The sequence below is a fragment of the Bos mutus genome, chromosome 1 (assembly GCF_027580195.1).
Source record: "Bos mutus isolate GX-2022 chromosome 1, NWIPB_WYAK_1.1, whole genome shotgun sequence".
Taxonomy (NCBI): domain Eukaryota; kingdom Metazoa; phylum Chordata; class Mammalia; order Artiodactyla; family Bovidae; genus Bos; species Bos mutus.
The window spans coordinates 65,535,634-65,559,867 of NC_091617.1; the positions used below are offsets into that span (position 1 = coordinate 65,535,634).

General features: G+C 38.4%; 1 protein-coding gene across 1 annotated transcript in view; it reads left to right on the top strand.

Annotated features, from left to right (window-relative positions):
* Positions 1 to 380: 380 nt before the first annotated feature.
* LOC102277582 (solute carrier family 15 member 2-like) overlaps positions 381 to 24,234 on the top strand; it is a 34,491-nt gene continuing 10,637 nt past the window's right edge. The window contains 17 exon segments of the mRNA XM_070374796.1: positions 381 to 503; positions 2,547 to 2,634; positions 3,294 to 3,435; positions 4,448 to 4,540; positions 5,611 to 5,710; positions 8,110 to 8,200; positions 8,476 to 8,553; positions 16,526 to 16,608; positions 17,021 to 17,107; positions 17,278 to 17,367; positions 17,457 to 17,501; positions 18,959 to 18,991; positions 19,707 to 19,795; positions 21,120 to 21,201; positions 21,774 to 21,908; positions 22,858 to 23,022; positions 23,174 to 23,220. Coding sequence (XP_070230897.1) covers positions 399 to 503; positions 2,547 to 2,634; positions 3,294 to 3,435; positions 4,448 to 4,540; positions 5,611 to 5,710; positions 8,110 to 8,200; positions 8,476 to 8,553; positions 16,526 to 16,608; positions 17,021 to 17,107; positions 17,278 to 17,367; positions 17,457 to 17,501; positions 18,959 to 18,991; positions 19,707 to 19,795; positions 21,120 to 21,201; positions 21,774 to 21,908; positions 22,858 to 23,022; positions 23,174 to 23,220 — 1,553 coding nt within the window. The 5' untranslated portion in view covers positions 381 to 398.

Consider the following 24,234-nt stretch of genomic DNA (forward strand, 5'->3'; position numbering starts at 1 on the left):
ATACATGACTACTGGAAAAACCCACAGTAGCTGTGCAGTAAATGGCAGCTCTTATCACCCTGAAATCGATTTTAGAAATCTATGCTCCAGGCTATGCTTCAGGCATTGTATTCTTAACTATTTTCCCTTATTTGCAATTCTCCAGCATTATATTGTCTCATTCCATGATTTGTTAGTCTCACTTTCCTGACCTCTACCTTTTATGTAAAAATTCTTTTAAATTAGCCTTTGAGACCCAATCCTTTCTTCTACAGCTTTTTGCTTTGCAGGCAGCTTCTGAAGCGGGACACTCACTGGACACAGGGTTAAGCCTAGTCCTCCTTTTTCACAGTAGCTGGCAGCTGTCCCAACTGCCTACCAAAGCCAAATGCTTGAAGAGAGAGAGTGAGGAGCCAACCATGAATCCCTTCCAGAAAAATGAATCCAAGGACACTCTTTTTTTACCTGTCTCTACTGAAGAGGTACCACCTCAATCCTCCAACTTTCCAAAGAAACTATCTCCTGTGAGTCCTGGGATTCATCTCTGCCTCTGACAGGAACAGATGTAGTCTGTTGGTTCTCCTCCTTGGTCCCTGCAGCGTCAGGTTGAGCTGTATTAGATATTAAAAACTTTTCTCTCTTGGAGTTAGACTGAACCTGTAAACCAGATCTAAACAGGAGTTTCTTTAACTTAGGAGAGGAAGCGGCAGCAGGAGGTGGTCAGAGTTCTTCAGTGGGTATCCAGGACTTGGCTGTTGTTTCATTGTATATTCTGAGTTTCTAAGAAAAAACAATTTGCATATCCATGAAAACTTGGCAAGTACTCTTTCTAGAGAACTGTACATGATTGTTCTTTCTTTACCAAAAAAAACTCCAAAACTCAGCCCTTAATTTCCCCTATACACAGAGTCTATGCTGGATACCAAGAGAAGTTTAAGAATAGATCTGGCCTCTCTTACTGTGTTCCAGTTTACAATAGGCAAAAGGACAGAGAAGCAAGGAAGTAACAATAATGTTTTACTTTATACACTTGGGATTTAATCCGCATATCAAAATCCTATAAGAAGAGAGCCTACAGCAAGTATTACTGAGTTCTCACTACAAGCAAAGAAGTAGTATTAAGCAGTATCCTAGATATGGTAGTTTTTTTGAATAATAAAACTAAAATAGAAAGGCAGGTGTAGTGACAATGACTGGATCAGTATCTGAGTACCGCTAGTGACAGTGTTACATAGCTAGTAGAAGCGTGTTAAGTAAACTTCAGCTTGCATTATTCTTAAGCTGTGAACTGGAAAAATAAAAAGACTATTCATTATGTCTTTCAAGCAACTTTTTATTATATATTAATATATATTCATATTTTGGAGGGCTGTTTATATATCCATATGGATAAAAGAATGAGTACATTAATTTATTAATTTATCATTCATTTAGTTAGTCATATATCTTCTGGTCCCAAAGAATTTAAGGCTGCTTACAAAGATGTATGTACATATACATCTTATACATTACTTATACATATATATAGATACATACATCTTGTGTATTTGAAAAAGCAACTAAAAGAAAATCTCATGACAAGATTCAGTTGAACCAAGGACACATACCTCCATCTCTCATATTGGTTGGACTATCATAATGGGTAGGGATTTGAAATAAAACATGGTATTCCTTTTATTCTGACTGATACAGTGCATTGAATAGCATAGTCCTTTTGGTGGCTCAGACGGTAAAGTGTCTGTCTACAATGTGGGAGACCCAGGTTCGATCCCTGGGTCGGGAAGATCCCCTGGAGAAGGAAATGGCAATCCACTCCAGCACTCTTGCCTGGAAAATCCCATGGACAGAGGAGCCTGGTAGGCTACAGTCCATGGGGTCGCAAAGAGTCAGACACGACTGAGCGACTTCACTTTTAATGCCCAAAAGGATTAGTGTGAAAATGTTACAGAATCTCTATTTCATAGAAAGAATGGACATTTGATTTGACATGATTTAGGAATTCTCTGCCCAAGGGCAAGGGAACCAATCATCTTACCTTTAGGAATATGTACTGGGTTCTGTGCCTGGCAGGAAGTCTTCATATTGCTAAGATTCTTCCCAGCACAATGAATGCGCAAGTGGAGACGGAAAGATTAATCTATACAGTGGAGCTAAGCAGGGTACTAACATCTGAGTGTAACTTCCTGGATATCACATGCTCTAGAGGCCAACTCTTTGTTATATTCCTAGAAATAAGGATGATTATTCTCTTGCCCAGTGCCCCAGGGTTTCCATTTAGTGCTTGTGGAAAGATGAACAAGTCCTGGTGTCTAGTATCAAGAAATGCCTGAGCAGTTCCATATTAAATGAATGATGGACAGAGGAGTATTCAGAATGGTTTCTCTGACTACTGGATCAGCAATGCAAGCACTTTTAGTATGATACTGGCTATTTCATGAAGAGTAGGGACCATTGCTTTGCATGACCTATCATGGTGACTTAAATGGTTTTTTCTGTTGTGAAACAGTATAATGGTCTAAGCGGGGAAATATTGTTCATGCTTGAACCAGTGTCTTTTTGTTTCCTAGAAAATCTGTGGCTCCAACTATCCACTGAGTATTGTCTTCATTGTGGTGAACGAATTCTGTGAGCGCTTTTCCTATTATGGCATGAAAGGTAATTTTGTGTCCCCAAGTCCTACTTTTCTCCACACACTCTCACCCTATGTTTGTAACAACCTATCTTATATGCACTTATTTCCCATGTCTATTCTTTCTGCCTTCATCCAGTTTGTCCTTTCCTTTGGTGAAGATGTCCCCACAAATGCCTGATGGGATTTCACCTACTAACTCATAAAGACCAAAACCAGAAAGGAGTATTGGAAACCAGAATACAGCCTATGAGAATATAAGTGGAAAAACTCTCATCAAGGGCATTCCATTCTTTATTTCTGTCCTTCAGGTCTATGGATTACACTGTTGCTGGGAAAGAGAGTGGTGGTTTAGTCACTAAGTCATGTCCAATTTTGGGGGGAAGGAGAAGGAAGGGATATTAGAAGCCCCATTTTATCTTTCAGATTGACCTAAATGGTGATATATGCACAAAGACTGAAGGCAGTATTGTGTTTGTAGACTAAGCACAGCCCCTTTTACAACCACAACTCCCAAGGGCCCTTCTACTGCCCAACAGTCACTCCTCAGTTGCTTCACAGATTGGACTGTTAAAGGTCAAGATCACCTTCAAAGATCTTATCAAATGTTCTTTTCCTCCATAAATATTTTAATGTATCTATTTTGTTTTGGCTCTCTCTCTCTTTTTTTTTTTTTTTTGCTTAGCTGTGCTGACCCTGTATTTCCTGTATTACCTGCACTGGAGTGAAGACACATCCATGTCTGTGTACCACGCCTTCAGCAGCCTCTGTTATTTCACTCCCATCTTGGGAGCAGTCATTGCTGACTCATGGTTGGGAAAATTCAAGTAAGGACAATAGGATGTCATGTTCCAAGAAGTTTCATCAAATAATTGCGCAGAGACTATCACTTCTAGCCTCTTGCTTCCAAGCAAGAATATACTTGTGTCATCCATGACAAATAAGAATCTCTGTCAGACTGACAATACAGAAAGGTTTTGTCTCTTCATAACCAATGTTTCCAATATTTTTATCCCCTTTTCCATCAGGAGGGGTTTTTTCTTGTATCTAATTTTAACCTACCATTCTGAAGTTTAAGACCAATTCTTGTTCTGATCTCAGGTGACAGAGATAGTTGACCACAAAATGTAAAATTCAATGTATTAATAGTAATTTGATATACTATCCATCTCTCCTCCAGATTGAGTCATTTCAACCTTTTTAGTATCTTCTTATAAGTCCCTCTTTGCAGCTCTTTTACCATCTCTTTCTCTTTTCTGACTTCTTTCTATAGTTTCTTTCTTAAGAATACAATAAATATTTTCATGAGTTAGACTAACGGTCTATTCATTTCAATATATTTTAAGTCTCTGAAAATAGTACCAAGAGATGTTTAGGGATAATGTTATACTTGTCCCCTATAACATCATCCTCTTGGACCAGAGATGGATCTCAGGTATCCATCACTCAGATATTTTCTGTGGAGTTGTCATCTCTGGAATTGTCTAAATTAGCATTTCTCAAAGTCCATTTTGTTGAAAATTGATTGCATAGGATCTGGTGAATGGTATGTAGGAATATAAAGCTCTCATAGTTAAATAAGTTTGGGAAAATGTTAGGTTGAATAAAGATAAAAAGTATCTTTATTGCATGATTTCTTGTAGCCTTGAACTTAGTAATTAATATTAAAAATCTCTGAGGGAAAATCTGTTTGCATTTCTCAGATAATTCTTTTCTCCTCCAACTCTTCCTCCTCCTGCTTCATTTATTCTGGCACTGAGAACAGTATAAATTCTGAGTCTATATTACTCAAATATCTGAATTCTGTTTGTAGACTGATTGATTTAACTCTTTCAACAGGACAATCATCTATCTCTCCTTGGTGTATGTGCTTGGCCATGTGATCAAGTCTATGAGTGCCTTACCAATACTGGGGGGACAAAATTTACACATGTGAGTAAAATCATGGAATAAAAACTGAACCACTTTTTCTCCACTGGACAGATAAATGTCTCATGCATTCATTACAGATGTTTATCTTCTTACCAGAGATGTCCCTTTATTTCTAACATACTGTTTTATTACCAAATTGATTAAGAAAAAAAATTGATCAGTTGAACTCCTTCCTGTGTTATCTGAGCTCATTTGTTTTTATTAAATATTTGGGGACTTGTAGGATGCCCAGTTAGTATCCTTTCCATGAAAACTATTCATATGCTTGAAGACACAAAAACCTTCATGTCCTCTATATTCCCTCACCTATTCACCCATCCACACTTTGTTCTTTGAGACAGTCAAAAAAATATGCCTGTGATATTTCCTTATAATATAGTGTAGAATTCACATTCAAAGCTCAGGTTATTTCTGTTTCTGTGTAGTCCATGTATTCCAGTTGCTCTGTTCCTCTTTATTAAGCTATTGATGCTTATGATGCCAAACTCTTGATAGGTTCTGATTTCTGTTGGTTCAGTTAGTAGAGAGAATTAGTCTTGTCCAAGAAGCAGATAATATATATTCTTGTTTATCATATGTTTATATATGTATTTTCCAATGAGTTAAGAATTTTGTTTGAGATTTAGGATGTTAGATACCTTATTATTGTTGTCCCATCAGAAATCACTGACATATCTCCTATTAGTTATGACTAACTTAAAATTTTATTTTGTAGTTACTAAGGATATGTGGGATAAAAGTTCACAAGGACTTTTATGGAAGTGTCCTTTGACTATAATGAAACTGAGAACCAGTGCCTTAACTCTGGAGTTCTTTGAGTATCTGCTTCTATATGTTGCACACATGACATAAATGAAAGTATCAGAGACAAAATCTTCCCATGTAATGATACTTTCTGGCAGAAACTCAAGGATTATGAAGGTTGTAAATGCTCCCTAGTCTCTCCTAGTATAGAAATGTGAGGGAGGTCGTGCCCTTGTACACATATTTTTTCTCTTATAGCTCTATATTCCATTTCTACAGTTGTATTTAGTATCAGTATGATTAGTACTCTCACCTTTCCATTTCAGAGTCCTGTCAATGGTCGGCCTGAGTCTAATAGCTTTGGGAACAGGAGGTATCAAACCCTGCGTGGCAGCTTTTGGTGGAGACCAGTTTGAAGAAAAACATGTAAGAGTCCTGTCATTTGTATGTTTTAAAAAAAGTAGAGCAAAAAAAAAAAAAAAAGTAGAGCAGGCATTAAATGACAGGTAGCCATTTGCCAAGAATGAAGTAATTCACTATCAGATCATATCTGAAGAGTTGTGTTCAGTGCTGGGTACTGGTCATTAATAGAGAGAAAAACGGAAACATTTCAAAGGAAAGTGACCAAGGTGGCAAGTGGACTAAAAGGTGTATCTTATGAGGAAAGGTTGAGGGAAAAGGAGATATTTAGCCTGGATAAGAGAAGATTAAAGAGAATATTACAACTGTCTATAGATATTGGAAGGATGTCAGTAATTAATCCAAAGATCAATAAAAGAAAGCTATAGAAAATCAGCTGTTTGCTTGATGGAAAGAAAAACTTCAAATAGTTAAAAGTAGTGAGTTTGCTCTCACTTGAGGTATTTTAGAAAATACATGGTCATCACTTTGGGAATGGGAGATGGTGAGTAGTGTGGAGATGATTTGAGCATCTCTAGCTTCAGGATTCTATGAAAGGGGAAAATGACCATTTGGGATAAAACAGAATGAGTTTCTCTAGATGAACATGTCTGGATAATCATTTCTTCTTTTCCTAAATACTTTCCATTGTCAGTGGGGAAAAATCAGTATGAATAAATGTAAAAATGGGTCTGTTAAGGAAGCAGTGACAACCAGGAAAGGGAAGTAGTCTATTCTTGGATCAGACAACATTTCTAACTTCTTTTTACCTCTCAGTTTTCCTTTTTGATTCTGTTTATGTATTATTTCCTCTTCTATAGCTATTTATCATGTATCTGTTTTTCTGTTCTTTCTCTGTGATTTGTCCTCCTTCTTTCCTCTAACCCATCAGAACATTTGAGTTATTTTATATTCTTCATCTGCCCAAGGGTCCATAGAATATAACTGCTTGCTAACCTGGAGAAATAACCAGCCTCTGGCAAGTGGAATTCTATGCATAATGAACTATACACATGGGTGAGTAGAACAGATTTAAGTGGGGACCAGAAGAGGAAGCATAATACACCATATATAGAAAATGGAGATTGTGCTAATGTGTCAGAAAAAGATATGGGAAGTCAGAATGAAGCACAGATGTGCATAATAAATAAAGTGTCAACAACTTTATTTGAAAGTTACTTAATTTTGTAAGCTCTCCACAAAGATATTCCAGAAATATGACAAACCCACATTCAAGTTTCCACCAGTCACTTTCAAGCCCACAGACTTCCTTTTCTACTCTCTGGCAGACTTCCCATAAGCATTAGGGAAGCATTAGGAAAATTATCCTGTTTGATCAACAGTTTACTAGAATCATGTTCTAGTCCTATTCCTACCACACATTCCACAAAATCTATTTAATTTTTATCTCAGTTATTCATTCACTTAATTCCATTAAAAAATATTTACTGAGTCTGTAACTGTGGGAGTTCGTGTTGGACAGGGAGGCTTGATGTGCTGCAGTCCATGGGGTCACAAAGAGTCAGACACAATTGAGTGACTGAACTGAACTGAGTCTGTAATATAAATCAGGTGCTATAATAGTAATGATAGTTGAGATTACAGAAAATAGTAAGATACAATTTCTGGCCTCTTAGAACTCTCAACCTACTGAAAGAAACAGACATTTAATGCAAAAATACATATATAACACAATTCATCCCTGGTGGCTCAGAGGTTAAAGCGTCTGCCTGCAATGTGGGAGACCTGGGTTCGATTCCAGGGTCGGGAAGATCCCCTGGAGAAGGAAATGGCAACCCACTCCAGTATTGTTGCCTGGAGAATCCCATGAACGGAGGAGCCTGGTGGGCTACAGTCCATGGGATTACGAAGAGTCAGACCCGACTGAGCGACTTTACTTACTTACTTACTTAACACAAAGCATAGATGTAGTATACAAGATAGGACTTCCCTGGTGGCTCAGATGGCAAAGAATCTGCCTGGAATGCAGGAGATCCAGGTTTGATCTCTGGGTTGGGAAGATCCCCTAGAGAAGGAAATGGCAATCCACTCCAGTATTCTTGCCTGGAGAATTCCATGGAGAGAGAAGCCTGGTGGGCTATATGTAGTCCATGGAGTCGCAAAGTGTCAGACACAACTGAGCTACTAACGCTTGCACTCACTTTCATAAAAGATAACCATTTTTGCCAAGATAAAGTGATAAAAAATATTAAAGATGCTTGCTTATACTAGTGTTTGAAAGATAGAGAAATATTTGTCTGGGGTCAGCAAGATATCTAATTAAAATATCTAATATGATAGTCACAAACCATGGAGGCAATATCTGAATCAGTGTATGTACCTCTCACTTAGTCTGAACATGAGGTGGGGAGGGACTGAGTAGGCACATTGAACTGATGATTTGTCCTTTTTATTTATTTTTTCAGGCAGAGGAACGGACTAGATACTTCTCAGTCTTCTACCTCTCTATCAATGCAGGGAGCTTGATTTCTACATTTGTCACACCCATGCTGAGAGGTTGGGATCTTTTCTGAGGACCTCTGTATAAGTTTTATTCTGGCCAGCCAGAAATCTGTTCAAGGCTTCTTACTGTCCATCCTCTTTTATAAGGGCTTGAAAATCTGAGTGTATTTCTTTTAATCTTGAATTGTCTACCCTAAAAGAAGGATTACAGATTAGGTGATGGGAGGAAAGAGGATGGCTATGTCTATGACCTCAAAAACCTGAGCTTATGGAATAGAATATCAAAGACTTAAGATTCAGGAATAATTTGGCTTTATTTTTTCCTGTAGGAGATGTGCAGTGTTTTGGGAAGGACTGCTATGCACTGGCTTTTGGAGTTCCAGGACTGCTTATGCTGATAGCTCTTGGTAAGTACAGTGAAGGAAACTAATAACCACTGATGCCTTCCACATGGAAAGCATGATGTAAGCACTTTTCACAAACTTTTGCATTCAGTACTCACACTAACCTATTAGAATTTTTGATGATGGCCATTATTAGGTAAATGTCATTTTAGGGGTTTCACCTAGACATTGTAGATAAATTAACTGAATAAAGTCAGAAATCTCAAAAAAAAAAAAAATACTGAAGGTTACATAACTAAGTTTCCTAGAGATCTTTTAAAAAGACTGATCCTTGGATGCCCCATGTAGGACCAATTAAAGGAGGATCTCTGTAGGATACGGCCTTGGTATCTGTAAATTTTTAAGTATTTAGGTGATTCTAATTGTAGGCATGGTTGAGACGTACTCATCTATACTGCAGTATATCGTGAAGCAAAGAAAATAATCCTTCCACTCAAACCAGCTTATTTTATCTGATAACTATTTATCTAGTAATTAGAAGGTGTTTTAAATTCTTTGGGCCTTTTAAAGTTTCTGGATTTAGCTGTTTCTGCCCTGCTCTGCAATGCTCCCAAGAAGTTTCCTTTGAGCAAAGAGAATAAGAGTAGTTGGATAAGTAGGGGAAACCTATCAAAATGGCCATCAACAAAAAATCTATAAACAATAAATGCTTGAGGGGGTGTGAAAAAAGGGAACCCTTTCACACTGTTGGTGGGAATAGAAACTGATACAGCCATGAGGGAAACAGTATGGAGTTTCCTTGAGAAACTAAAACTACCATAGGACACAGCAATCCCACTACTAGGCACATACCCTGAGAAAACCACAATTCAAAAACACACATGTACCCCAGTGTTCATTCCAGAACTATTTACAATAGCCTGGACATGAAACAACCTAAATGTCATTGACAGATGAATGGATAAAGAAGATAAGATACATATATACAATGGAATATTACTCAGCCATAAAAAGGAACAAAACTGAATTATTTGTAGTGATGTGGATGAACCTAGAGTGTGTCATAAAGCATGTAGTAAGTCAGAAAGAGAAAAGTAAATGTTGTATATTAATGCATATATATAACATATATATGGAATATAGGGAAAAAATGGTACTGATGAACCTCTTTGCAGGGCAGGAATAGAGACACAGACATAGAAAATGGACTTGTGGACACAGAGGAGGAAGGAGAGAGTGGGACAAATTCAGAGAGTAGTATTGACATATGTATAGACACTACCGTGTGTAAAATAGATAGCTAGTGGGAAGCTGCTATATAGCGTAGGCAGCACAACTCAGCCCTCTGGGATGACCTAAATGGGTGGGAGTGGTGAGAGGGAGGCTCATGAAGGAGGGGATATATGTATTCATTTAGCTGCATCACATTGTTGTACAGCAGAAACTAACACAACGCTGTAAAGCAACTATACTCAAATTAAAAACAAATAAATAAATAGGACTTGTATAAATAGGGGGAAACTGATGCTACATAGATCAAATGGCATTTATTCTCTTTACCACCAAGAACCCAGCAATGGAAGAGGAAGAGGAATGTGTGTGTTGCTTAGTTTACACAGTCTAAGGGAAAACTTGGACATGATTGTTTCTAATTATTGACCTGGAGACTTGTTCTCACACTGAGCCTTTGGGTGACATCCCCCCTGGAGGATATCCAGTCCAAACACATAAAAAGCTCATTAGAGGATAAAGAGCCCAAAAGCTCAATGTTCCATCTGATTATTTTCAACCAAGGGATGGGGCTAATAGTATTACTCAGATTGAAATTTCAATTCCAAGAAATTTATGCATTATTCTAGGAGCCCTGTGATAATACAGTCTCTGTTTGCTTCTCTATTCAAAGCCAAATTATCTTCCTCTGATTAGTTTTCCTCTGATTAGTACTATGCCCTTTTCTTTGAATCATTGCACAATAATATTATTTACATGTCAGAGTAATTATGAAGATCAAAAGAAATATTATAATGGAAATGTTCTATAAATTATGAAATATTAAACAAGTACTTGTTGGCTCAGATGGTAAGGAGTCTGCCTGCAATGCAGGAGACCTGGGTTCAGTCCCTGGGTGAGGAAGAACCCCTGGAGAAGGAAATGGCAAACGACTCCAGTATTCTTGCCATGGAGGGAGGAGCCTGGCAGGCTATAGTCCATGGGGTCACAAAGAGTTAGACATGACTGAGCGACTTCACTCACTCAAACAGGTATTAGCTGTCATTGTTAGTCAACTACTTCAGTTTTCTGGGTACTAATAATTCAGTTCTCTGACATTTCACTATAATTTATTCATTAGATTTTTTCACTCATTAATTCATTCAACAAACATTTATTTAATGAGCCTTTATGTGTTAGATTTTGTTCTAGTTATCGGCATCACGTTGGTGAATTAGATAGCTACAGCATTCATGCTTTCAAAGAATATATGCGGTCTAGCAGGAGAAGGGAAACAGACATGTAAACAGGAATTTTCAGTATAGTATGATCACTGTCACAACTGGGGAAATACAGAGGAAGCTATAGGAATAAATAGGAGGGATATTTAAGGCTTTGAGGCTCAGAAAAGCTTGGCCTAAAGAAATGAAATGGAAGATAAGACCTAAAGAATTAACAGCAATTAATCACAATTAATCTGGGCATCACCAGATGGTCAACACTGAAATCAGATTGATTATATTCTTTGCAGACAAAGATGGAGAAACTCTATACAGTCAGCAAAAACAAGACCAGGAGCTGACTATGTTTCAGATCACGAACTCCTTATTGCCAAATTCAGACTTAAATGGAGGAAAGTAGGGAAAACCACTAAACCATTCAGGTATGACCTAAATCAAATCCCTAACAATTATACAGTAGAAGTGAGAAATACTTAAGGAACTAGATCTGATAGACAGAGTGCCTGAAGAACTATGGACGGAGGTTTGTGACATTGTACAGGAGACAGGGAGCAAGACTATCCCCAAGGGAAAAAAAATGCAAAAAAGCAAAATGGTTGTCTGGGGAGGCCTTACAAATAGCTGTGAAAAGAAGCGAAGCAAAAAACAAAGAAGAAAAAGAAAGATATACCCATTTTAATACAGAGTTCCAAAGAATAGCAAGGAGAGATAAGAAAGCCTTCCTCAGTGATCAGTGCAAACAAATAGGGGAAAACAATAGGCTGGGAAAGACTAGAGATCTCTTCAAGAAAATTAGAGATACCAAAAGAACATTTCATGCAAAGCTGGGCTCGATAAAGGACAGAAATGGTATGGACCTAACAGAAGCAGAAGATATTAAGAAGAGGTGGCAAGAATACATAGAAAAACTGTACAAAAAAAGATCTTCATGACCCATATAATCACGATGGTGTGATCACTGACCTAGAGCCAGACATCCTGGAATGTGAAGTCAAGTGGGCCTTAGAAAGCATCACTATGAACAAAGCTAGTGGAGGTGATGGAATTCCAGTTGAGCTATTTCAAATCCTAAAAGATGATACTGTGAAAGTGCTGCATTCAATGTGCCAGCAAATTTGGAAAACTCAGCAGTGGCCACAGGACTGGAAAAGGTCAGTTTTCATTCCAATCCCAAAGAAAGGCAATGCCAAAGAATCCTCAAACTACCATACAACTGCAGTCATCTCACACGCTAGTAAAGTAATGCTCAAAATTCTCCAAGCCAGGCTTCAGCCATACATGAACCATGAACTTCCAGATGTTCATGCTGGTTTTAGAAAAGGCAGAGGAACCAGAGATCAAATTGCCAACATCCGCTGGATCATGGAAAAAGCTAGAGAGTTCCAGAAAAACATTTATTTCTGCTTTGTTGACTATGCCAAAGCCTTTGACTGTGTGGATCACAATAAACTGAAAATTCTGAAAGAGATGGGAATACCAGACATCTGACATGCCTCTTGAGAAATCTGTATGCAGATCAGGAAGCAACAGTTAGAACTAGACAGGGAACAACAGACTGGTTCCAAATAGGAAAAGGAGTACGTCAAGGCTGTATATTGTCACTCTGCTTATTTAACTTCTATGCAGAGTAAATCATGAGAAACGCTGGGCTGGAAGAAGCACAAGCTGGAATCAAGTTTGCCAGGACAAATATCGATAACCTCAGATATGCAGATAACACCACCCTTATGACAGAAAGTGAAGAGGAGCTAAAAAGCCTCTTGATGAAAGTGAAAGTGGAGAGTGAAAAAGTTGGCTTAAAGCTCAACATTCAGATAACGAAGATCATGGCATCCGGTCCCATCATTTCATGGGAAATAGATGGGGAAACAGTGGAAACAGTGTCAGACTTTATTTTTCTGGGCTCCAAAATCACTGCAGATGGTGACTGCAGCCATGAAATTAAAAGACGCTTACTCCTTGGAAGAAAAGTTATGACCAACCTAGATAGCATATTCAAAAGCAGAGACATTACTTTGCCAACAAAGGTCCGTCTAGTCAAGGCTATGGTTTTTCCAGTGGTCATGTATGGATGTGAGAGTTGGACTGTGAAGAAAGCTGAGTGCCGAAGAATTGATGCTTTTGAACTGTGGTGTTGGAGAAGACTCTTGAGAGTCCCTTGGACTGCAAGGAGATCCAACCAGGCCATTCTGAAGGAGATCAGCCCTGGGATTTCTTTGGAAGGAATGATGCTAAAGCTGAAACTCCAGTACTTTGGCCACCTCATGTGAAGAGTTGACTCTATGGAAAAGACTCTGATGCTGGGAAGGATTGGGGGCAGGGGGAGAAGGGGACGACAGAGGATGAGATGGCTGGATGGCATCACTGACTCAATGGATGTGAGTATGAGTGAACTCCAGGAGTTGGTGATGGACAGGGAGGCCTGGCGTGCTGTGATTCATGGGGTCGCAAAGAGTCGGACACGACTGAGCAACTGAACTGAACTGAACTGAGACAGTAAGGATAGAACCCTGGGGAACCCAGGTATTTAAAAGATAAGCAAATGAGCTAGGCACTATAAACAGGTCATAGTAATTGTTTCACAAGAAATTTTGTTGTCCTGGTAAAGATACAGAAAAGTGAACAATTAAATTTTCTTCACTTGATAAATGCAGAAATAAACATATCTAAAAGGAGGTACAGCAAAGGTATGAGTAACTATTCAAATAAAGATTCACTAAAGAAAAGTTGGGGAAGGACTGTCCAGGTAGGGAAAAAACTGTTAAGAACCACTGTGATTTCAATAATGCCAGAATCAAATGTCTAGGGGACAACCTCTGACATAAATCTTTGGAATAATGTTTCAAATTGTATGCGAATGAGTCTTAATGTAGTGAAAATTTAATATTGATTATTTTCTCCAGTATATGGATTGTCAAGTCTTTGATATGTTTATATTATTCATATTAAATGAGATTATTCAGTATTAAGCATACCTTTATACAAGTCAGCCTTTACTTATAAGTTGTTGTATTTCCTTTACAACAAAAATGTGTTGAGGGGAATTTTGTGTTTGAACTAGGTAAAGGGTTAATAAAAAAAAAAAGATAAGCAAAGAGGAAAAACCCATAAATAATACTGAAAAATAAATGGCCAAAATGATAGTAGTTTTGCCTTGGATAACAAGATTTCAAGAAGGGAATCATTCAGAGTAACAAATGTTACTGACTGGGAAAGCAAGATAATGCTTTCCCAGCTTTAATGTCTTTTAAATATAGGGACACAAAGATCACTGATTTGATGATATCAGTTATGGTAGATTGGTGGAGATTCAAGACTAATTAAAGCAGATTGGGAAGTGAATAGAGGGATGAAAGGGAAGATGGTAAGTATTTATAACTGTAAGTGACATGAAGTCAGGAGAGGATGTTGAGAATGCTTGAATATTATTAGAAACACTCCAGTGAAGAAAGATGTTGAAGATGTAAGATGAGACAGTGTAAGCAGTATGAAAGCACATATGGCACAACTACCTTTACACAGGAGGAGGAACATCGCCTTCACCTAACTGAGAGGAAGGAATAGATGTGCTTACAGAAACTCATAGATGTGGTGGCAAGAAGCTGAGGAGTTTACATTTGAAGCCTTCCATTTTGTTTGTGAAGTAAGAGGCAACAGTGTCCGCTCATGGGAGGAGATGGTAAAGAAACTCAAGGTCCCTATTTACCTTCTGTAGTTAAGCGGTCTTGAACTTTAAGGGTAACCCTGTCAAGGTCTCTTTTTATCACTCATTGTCACTTTTTAGACCAGAATTCCTGAGAATTTCAGCCCCTTTTTAGGATCATTCTTAGTTTCAAGAGCAGTCTACTTCCTGTCCATAAACTTCCACTTGTCTAGATGCCTCTTTATCGCAGACATGTCTCACAGGATTAGAATTCTTTCTCGGAACTATTTTTTCTATCAACAATAAGAAGACTGTGGTAGGTAAAGCATACTATTTGGGGAAGTTTGGTGAAACTGAGAGGATGAATAAAGTAAAAGTGGTAGAGTGAATCTGACTGAGATGACTGGAGAAATTTAAAAGCTGAGATAGAGAAAAGTAAAGTGATTCAGGCCTTCTAGATGTAAGGACATTGGAAATTGCTACTGGTCACTGAGGAAGGCATCTTTGATAGAGTAGCTGCTAGAGAGGCATCTTGCTGGAGCTGGGAAATCCATTCAGGAGGAAAGTACATTGGAGATGGTACCATGGTGGAGGTTTCCCACAGATTTTACTTAAAATTGACAAACATGAACAAAATTATTTTTTTATAATTGTAAAAGTAATTTCTTATTTTGGCAATTTGGAAAATAAAGGAGAAATTAAGAAAATTAAATTCATCTATAGATAGCTTTGGAGATGTGATTAAAGATGAGGGTTAAAGGAAAGAGAATGAGTTCAAGAGCAGAAATAAAACAGAATTATTAGTAGGAATGACGAACAGTAGTTAGAGGACAGAGTACCAAATGGTGAGTGATGAGGGAAAAGCAGGAAGTGGGAAGTTGAGAGGAGCTCCATTGCAGACAGGGTCACGTCTTTTATATCTTCATTCTCTGTAGTATCCAGCAAAGGGCTTATCCAGTGGCTCACTGGTAAAGAATCCACCTATAATGTAGGAGATATAGGTTGGATCCCTGGGTTGAAAAGATCCCATGGAGGAGGAAGTGGCAACCCACTCCGGTATTCTTGCCTGAGAAATCTTGGACAGAGGAGCCTGGTGGGCTACAGTCCGTGGAGTCACAAATGAGTCAGACTGACTGACTAAACAACAAAATGTCCAGCAAAGTATATGATGCAAGAATGAATGACTGACATGCTTTATGTTGGTTAAGAGTATAAATTTTTGAGGCAACAGGCCTAAGGTAAAAAATGCAGTTTCTGGCACTTCACAGTTGTAAAATTTTGTAGAAATTGCTTGACTTCTTTAATCCTTGATTTTTTTCATGTGTAAAAGCTTTGTCAGGTTAAATCAGTACTATTATGTAAAATGCTTAACACTTTACATATAATAATAAACCTTCAAGAGATTGTTAATGATAATAATATCCATCAGGATAATAATGAATTTGGGAAGGCCTTCCATATCAGGAGTTTGGGCTTATTAGATAGGTCTTGGAAACAACATTTTAATTTGGCAGTAGATTAGAAGGAGGAGAAGCAAACAGGGATTGAAAAACTAGTTGGTGGCCATTTTGAAAATTCGGGGTAGAAGTTGTGAGGTTCAAAATGAGTCATACTGCTGGTGATGCAGAGAAGGGACAGGCAGGAAACACACTCAAAAGAGAGGGTTGGTGAAAGCTGGTAGTGTATCAGATGTAGAGGTGGAGAAGAATAGTATAAATTCAGAGGTGACTTTCATTTCTGTGATTACAGGAAAGTCTACACATTGATCATTTTATTTTTCCCTTGCTCCCATAGTTTTTATGACTCCAAAGTCAGGGAGCATCAGTCAGTTTCCACCCTTTATGAGATGTGTCAATCATTCCTACATTTCAGCAGTGTGTCCTTAGTGTTGACAACTAAATGTGCTAAATGAGAAGCTAAGAACTTTGTTCATCTACTGCAGTTGTGTTTGCAATGGGAAGTAAACTATACAGAAAATCACCTCCTGAAGGAAACATACTGAATCAAGTGGTCAAATGTATCTGGGTAAGTTCATGACTTGTTTGCCTGCCTTTTTCAATCACAAGAAAAGAAATGCTGTTCTGAGCCTATAGGCCTTTAAACATGGCTATACACTTTTCTCAATGACCTCTGCGCTGCTTCTGTGACTTTTAGAAAGTGGGATTGATCAAACATCACTCGATGCCTCTATTTAACCTTTAAGCTAAAAATAATATAATCATTTTTAAAAACTGGCAAAAGTTTTCTGAAATGTAGTTATATATGTTGAAATTATATTTCAAATATTCTGAAATTCAATGTGTGATGAAATCAAAAGGTTAGATTAAGTCACTCAAGAGTATGTGTGTCTAAGGGAAGATAAAGTGAAGTGGAAAAGGCAGGGGATGGGTTTTTTGTTTGCTTTTTCCTCTCTTCTGATATCTATGCTCTGCCCTAGTTTGCCATTTCCAGCCGTTTCAAGAACCATTCTGGGGACAATCCCAAGCGAGAGCACTGGCTGGACTGGGCAGCTGAGAAATACCCAGTAAGTTGAACTGCAGAAACATCTGATGCCTCCATAAAGTTTTTCTTAATAACCAAACTGATTCTCTCCTACTGTATTTGACCTCTTCTCTTACTGTTCTGGGCCATTTCTACTAAGCAAGAAATTCTTAACTGCCAATTCAGCCTATTCCTTCTTCCTCCTCTTTGCAGAAGCAGCTCATTATGGATGTGAAGGCACTGACCAGGGTACTGTTCCTTTATATCCCATTGCCCATGTTCTGGGCGCTTTTGGATCAGCAGGTAAGAATAGTTCTTTTGAAAACTACCTCTTCCAGCCCCTTCTCTTTCAAAGGAAAGGGATTTCCTCTAATAGCATCTGTTTGCTGTAGGGCTCACGATGGACCTTGCAAGCCACCAGGATGAATGGGAATTTGGTGAGTAGAAGACATTTTTTTTCCAAAGTCTATCATTTTCTTTTTAATCCACACTAAGGAAAAATTTCTTTATGTTTTTGCCTGAAAACTGACATAAAATTATAAAAGAGATGACTTTAGCATGAAGATACTGAGTGAGTAGACAAAGTAAAGAGAGTCTGGAAATAAAAGACAGAATCTTATCTTTAGAAATCAGAAATGTAAGGATGGAAAGGTTTCAGTGTATACAGGAAGCATTGAGAGGATAGCAAATGAAGTGATAAAGCCTGGCCATGGATATTTTATCTAAGCCTGACCAGGGCACAGCAGGTTTGATTGCTGCTACAACACAACTAGTTGGACAATAAAGAAGGCTGAGTGACAAAGAATTGATGCTTTCAAATTGCGGTGCTGGAGATTCTTGAGAGGCCCTTGGGTTGCAAGGAGATCAAATCAATCAGTTCTTAAAGGAAATCAACCCTGAATATTCATTGGAAGGACTGTTGCTGAAGCTGAAGCTCCAATACTTTGCCCATTTGGTACAAAGAACCAACTTCTTGGAAAAGACCCTGGTGCTGGGAAAGTCTGAACGCAAAAGAAGAAGAGAATGGGGCAGAGGATGAAATGGTTAGATAGCATCACCAACCCAATAGACAAGAATTTGAGCAAACTCTGGGAGACAGAGATCAGAGGAGCCTGGCGTGCTGCTGTCCACTAGGTGGCAGAGTTGGACACAACTTAGCGACTGAGCAATAGGAACACAACACAATTGACCCACCTCAGGCAGGGCTCACAACAGAGGATCCAGAGGTGGATATTTAGTACATAGATACAGAAATAGTGGGAAAATTTTAAACATAATTAAAAATTTTTCTAATTTCCATACACTGACAAACTCTTCCCTCATTCGTTCCCACTGTCTAGATTATTGTCTGTTCTCCTGCCATCTCAGTTATGAAGAGGGTGGAGAGGAATAACGCCAGGGTTTTATCAGCCGGCCTGTTTGAAGCTTCCCTAATATAATTTCACCTTTTCCCCTCCTCTGACTGTCCAGGACTTACCTGGTTGTCTTTTTTTTTTGACCCTCTGGAGAACAACTTTAGAAACACTGTATCAATGAGAGACGTCACCTAACCATCATACCTTTTTGTCCTTCACATTATTACCGCCTATGACTGCAGTTAATGGGATTAATAAAAACACACTAACTCTAGTCTCTTTCAAGTTAAAGAAAGCATAGCTCACAGAAAATAAGATTCTCCCTTATGCCCATCTGCCTTCAGAAGCCATAGCCTAAAGCCATCTCTAGCCTGTTCCCCCACACACCCTTACGAGGATAATAGTGGTCCTGAACAAAAGACCTGATGGATATTATGTTATGCTTCTCACCTGCTAATTATCAATATTGTTGATTTTGTTGATTAGACTTTGTTTGTCTTTAGGCCATTATCTTAATGTGATTTGTTATCATGTTTCAGGGTTTTTTTGTGCTTCAGCCTGACCAGATACAGGTAAGAGACTTCTCTATATTCCCAGGTACTTATTTCTTCCCTCATCTATAACTCAACATGTAGTAGGAGGATTACCAACCATAATTTGATGTTTTTTTCCTTGTATGCTGAGGAGGGCTAAACATAGGGATGAAAATATTCTTAAGCCCTACACTTCTCTTCTACATTCTCTGTTAGTAAGTAGCTCCCACTCAACTCCAGGGAGACTGAGTTTTGAGCTCACAAGGAAAGTGTAGACACTGGATTTATTTCCATGTCAAGTATCATGGCAATATTGTCAAATAAAGTGTACAACTTAGTTGTGTAAGCAACAAATTCAGAGTCTCTGCTTCTTGGTGACTCCTGGTTATTTTTAACTGCTTCTTCAACAATCTCAATTCTTCTTTCTTTCCTTCCTTTCTCCTGACTATGACATTTTCCTCTTAGCTGTGGAACTGGGGGAGATAAATGAAATGGGAGGGAAGAGCTCCCAATCAATTGATAGAAGTAGGTTTAGAGTGAAACTGGTTCCTTGGGATATTTGGAAGCTAATGTGCTATGCAGGGGAAATAGAGTCTTGGGTGTAAAGGGACTGAAAGATGTGGAGTCATTCTGTACATCATTGATGAAAGTGTGTTTGAATGTGAGAGAGTGTGCACACATGTGAATGAGAGCACATGCTCACACTCATCATAGAAAAACACTTGGAACTAATCTTTTTACCATGGCATTACAGGTGCTAAGTCCCTCTTTGATTGTTATTTTCATCCCACTGTTTGACCTTGTCATTTATCGTCTGGTCTCCAAGTGTGGCATTAACTTCACGTAAGTGCTCACCATCCCTTTGTTGCTCCAGCCTGACTCAATATTTGTCCAGTTTGATAACGTGTCACTATCGTTTCTGTGATGATTTGTTTTATCACTTTTCTGCCTCTGTTTATCCATGATAAATTAAATGCCTATTAATGCCAGAGAACAGGGCTTCCCTGATGGCTCAGCAGGTAAAGAGTCTGCCTGCATGCAGGAGATACAGGAGCTGTGGGTTCGATTCCTGGGTCAAGAAGATCCCCTGGAGAAGGAAATGGCAACTCACTCCAGTAGTTCTTGCCTGAAAAATCCCATGGCGGGCTATAGTCCATGGGGTTGCAAGGAGTCAGACGTGACTGAGTGACTAAGTACAATCACAATACTGGAGAACAGGAATTAGATCTAATTAATACTTCTCACAGAGAGTCCAATCCATTACTGCAGACTTACATACATGATGTTGAAGAATTAGGGCTATACTTTATGAAAAGTCAAAAATATACGAGATTAGGCTCCAAAACCAACTTGTTGCTTTGTTCTTGAAAGTTGCCTCTTCAAAGAAGTCTGAAGCCTTTGATGAAAACTAATCCCCTTAAATCTCCTACTGTCCCTATGAAACAAATGAGGGACCTCAGAAGAGGACAGAATTATCCCTAATTACTGCTTTCCCCCATTCTAAATAGAAGTGTTATTCTTTGGAAAGTTTGACAGAGGAGGATCTTAAGTCTTCTATATTTTCTGATTTAGTAGCAATTTCCTTTTGATAGCCATTACCATATTCAAATGACCTTTTGTCATTTACTCATTCATTGAGCAGTTTATTGAGTTCAGTACCAAGTGCTACAGAAATGTAGAAGCACAAATCTTGCTCCTTACGAATTTACTTTTTAGTAAAGGAGCTAGAAAATATGCAAGGTTAATTATTGGAAATGATGAATTATGTTAAGTGCTCTAAGAATGGAAGCAAAGTGCCAGGGAAATGCAGAGATGGAAGAGACTGGCTAGGGTCAAGAAAGTCTTCTGAAGAAGAGGAAAAGAAGGTAATAATATACAGTGACAGGTATATGGTAAATGTTCCATGAATCTGGTTATATTACTATTATTTTTGTAATTATGACATAGTGGATAGAAAAACAATCATAAACAAAGAGGGAAAAATTGGCGTGTTACAAAGAACAGTTCAGTGTGACTCAAGTAAAGGTAGAAAGGAGGATATATGAAGGGGAGTACTAGGAAATACTTTGAAAGTAATTGAGAACAAATTAAGTAAGCTTAGGAAGTTTAGATTTTATTCTTTAGAGTCTGCAGTTTAGGTATGACTGCCTCTCTGTTTCCTCTTCAGATCGCTTAGGAAAATGGCTGTTGGTATGATTCTAGCATGCCTGGGCTTTGCAGTTGCTGCTGCTGTAGAGATAAAAATTAATGTGAGTACAGTAAATCTTAAGCTCCATGAGGGCAGGATGAAATCTGTTTTGTTCATTTCTCTGACTTGTTCAATCTTGATTCACTGGGCCCTACCACAGTAGCTGTTTTTAAAAAGGTGCATAATAGGTGTTTGTGGTAAATGAGTAGATACAGAGGTAGAGCAGCAGTGCAAAATGAAGCCCACCTCCCACCTAAGTGATGTAGAGTACATTGTCTAGGAATTTCCAAACACCAGTATACAAGATACAGAACCGTTTCTTTAATACCTTACCAGACATTTAAATATATTTTGGCAGATTGAGTAGCCACTATTGGGAAGTGATGTACGGGGCCACAACTGAGTCGAAAAGCATGGAGTTTGTTACCTGGCATCAGTGCTTGCTACACTGAGCTGGAATTTCCTCCTCCAAACTGCCTTTAGAGGCTTCAAAGCCAAATGCTCTTTAGAGATAGAAAACTGTGTCCTCTTGACTAGATAAACTTGGCTATCGAAATAGGACTGAAGTATGTGTTCTCACTGTATTTGAAGGGTTATTTTCTAGTATTTCTAATACATGTTCTCTCTCCTAAGGAAATGGCCACATGCCAGCCAAATTCCCAAGAGATTTTCCTACAAGTCTTGAATCTGGCAGATGATGAGATCACAGTAACAGTGCAGGGTGACAAAAATAATACTCTGTTGGCAGAGTCCATCAAATCCTTTCAGGTGACGTATGGACATGAGTGAATTAGAAACACATTCAGATTATGTGCCAAAGCAGCAGCATATACAGTGCTTTGTTTACAGCATGCACCTATGAAGGCAAAGTGCCCCAGTCCAGCTCCTGGTTCTGCCACTCCCTAACTGTAAGACCCCGAAGAAGTTATTTTATCTATAAGTCTCAATTTTAGCATCTGTAAAATGGCAATACTTTTTATGTCATAAACTGTATAAGAATAATTATATATAAAGTGTTTAGCATAGTGTCTGGAACATTGTAAGCTCTCAGTAGGTTGTAATTTGTATTATTATTTCAAACTGCCTCCTAACACACACCCTGTTGAAGAGTTTGGCTTACATATTTTCACTTCTATACTATACATATTCTGAAATATTCATTTAAAAATATTTTAAATAATAAAAGTAATATACATTTACTGTTGAAAACTGGGGACTGTGTCAAAAGACCAAAAAATCACCTATAAATCCATCACACAGAGATAACCATAGTTAGCTTTAGCGTGTTTTTAATAAATGAGTAAACAAACTACTTTTTTAAAAGTCTTGAAACACTATATGCTGTATTGACCTTGACTTTTTCCTTAGCACGATTGTCATTAAAAGGATTTTCCAATGTCCTCAGATAAACTTTGAGAATGTGAATTGAATAGATACATAATATTCCATTCTATGGATATATCATTGTTTAGTAAAATATTTTCTTAATAGGCATTTAATTTTTTATTATTATACATATTTCTATAATGAATATCCTTACTCATAAATCTTCATTCATGCCTCTAATTACTCCTATGGTATATTCCTAAAAATGGAATTATGAGGTTAAAGGGTAACGTTGAAAGTATCTGATGAGGTCACCTGCCCTGGGTTACTATGAGACTGCCGTGTTCAAGGTGGGGAGGAAGGTGAATGTGACAGGCTCTTTATTCTGCAGAATATGCCACACTATTCCAAACTCCACCTGAAGACAAAAAGCCAGAATTTCCACTTTCAACTGAAATATCACAATGTGTCTGTCTACACTGAGCATTCTGTGGAGGAGAAAATGTGGTACACTCTGATCATTCGAGAAGATGGGGAAAGTATTTCTAGCATGATGGTAAGTTGAAGAATGGCCTAGTTTCTAATTATCTTAGAGTATGAAGACTGATTCATCAATATCTTACCAAGGATATATCTGATGATCAAATTTTATGATTATCAGTTCCCTCTAGTCACCTGTAACTAATTTTTACTTCCCTCTATTGTAGGTGAAGGATGAAGAAAACAAAACAACCGATGGGATGACAGCCATGAGGTTTGGATGTCAAGGAGACCCAGGCCTCTCTGTTCTCTTGAATCTGGGGTCTCTTCTGAGTTGTAGGGCTTCACATAAAAAAGCTTCACATTCTGCTTGTCTCGTACTAGGATTCTCTCTCCTAGAATATCAGGAGCATTGGTGTCAGAACACATTTCCCAGGGAAGCAAGAGGCATAGATTCAAAACCAAGTCTTTGGCTTGCTTTTTCATGTGGTACTCAAAGATGACCCTATGTCTATGAACGCCCTCTGTGCTCTGCCACATAAATTGCTTCTGCTGCATATTATCCACTTATCTGGCTCTTAAGAAAATAATTGAGTACTCTTCTCTCTGTGATCACCAGAGAGAAATTTAGAAGTAAGCAAATAATCCTCCCTTCATTACTGGTAGTTGAACATCTTTTATAGTACTGTGTTTTTAAAGTAAAGTTTAAAATAAACATATACAAGCATCATGGTTTAGTAAAGGTAACATACTGGGATTCAAAAGGCTTGGTTTTGAATCTAGATAAAGCTGAATGTCTTGTTAGGCACCATGGGACAGTTACAGAGATGGAGCCCTGAAGAGGTCACCTGCTCACTGGGGCAGGAATCTGACATGATATAGATGCATGTGTCTATGGCCATCAAGATTAGATGGTTGCTGTAGAGAACAGCATTTTAGAGGAGAACTTTTAATGAAAAGTTGAAAGTCACTGAAGGCTGGAACAGTCATATTAATCTGCTTTTACATATGCTTCAGGGAGAAGGCAATGGCAACCCACTCCAGTACTCTCGCCTGGAAAATCTCATGGACGGAGGAGCCTGGTAGGCTGCAGTCCATGGGGTCGAGAAGAGTCAGACATGACTGAGCAACTTCACTTTCAGTTTTCACTTTCATGCATTGGAGAAGGAAATGGTAACCCACTCCAATGTTCTTGCCTGGAGAATCCCAGGGACAGGGGAGCCTGGTGGGCTGCCATCTATGGGGTCGTACAGAGTTGGACACGACTGAAGCGACTTAGCAGCAGCAG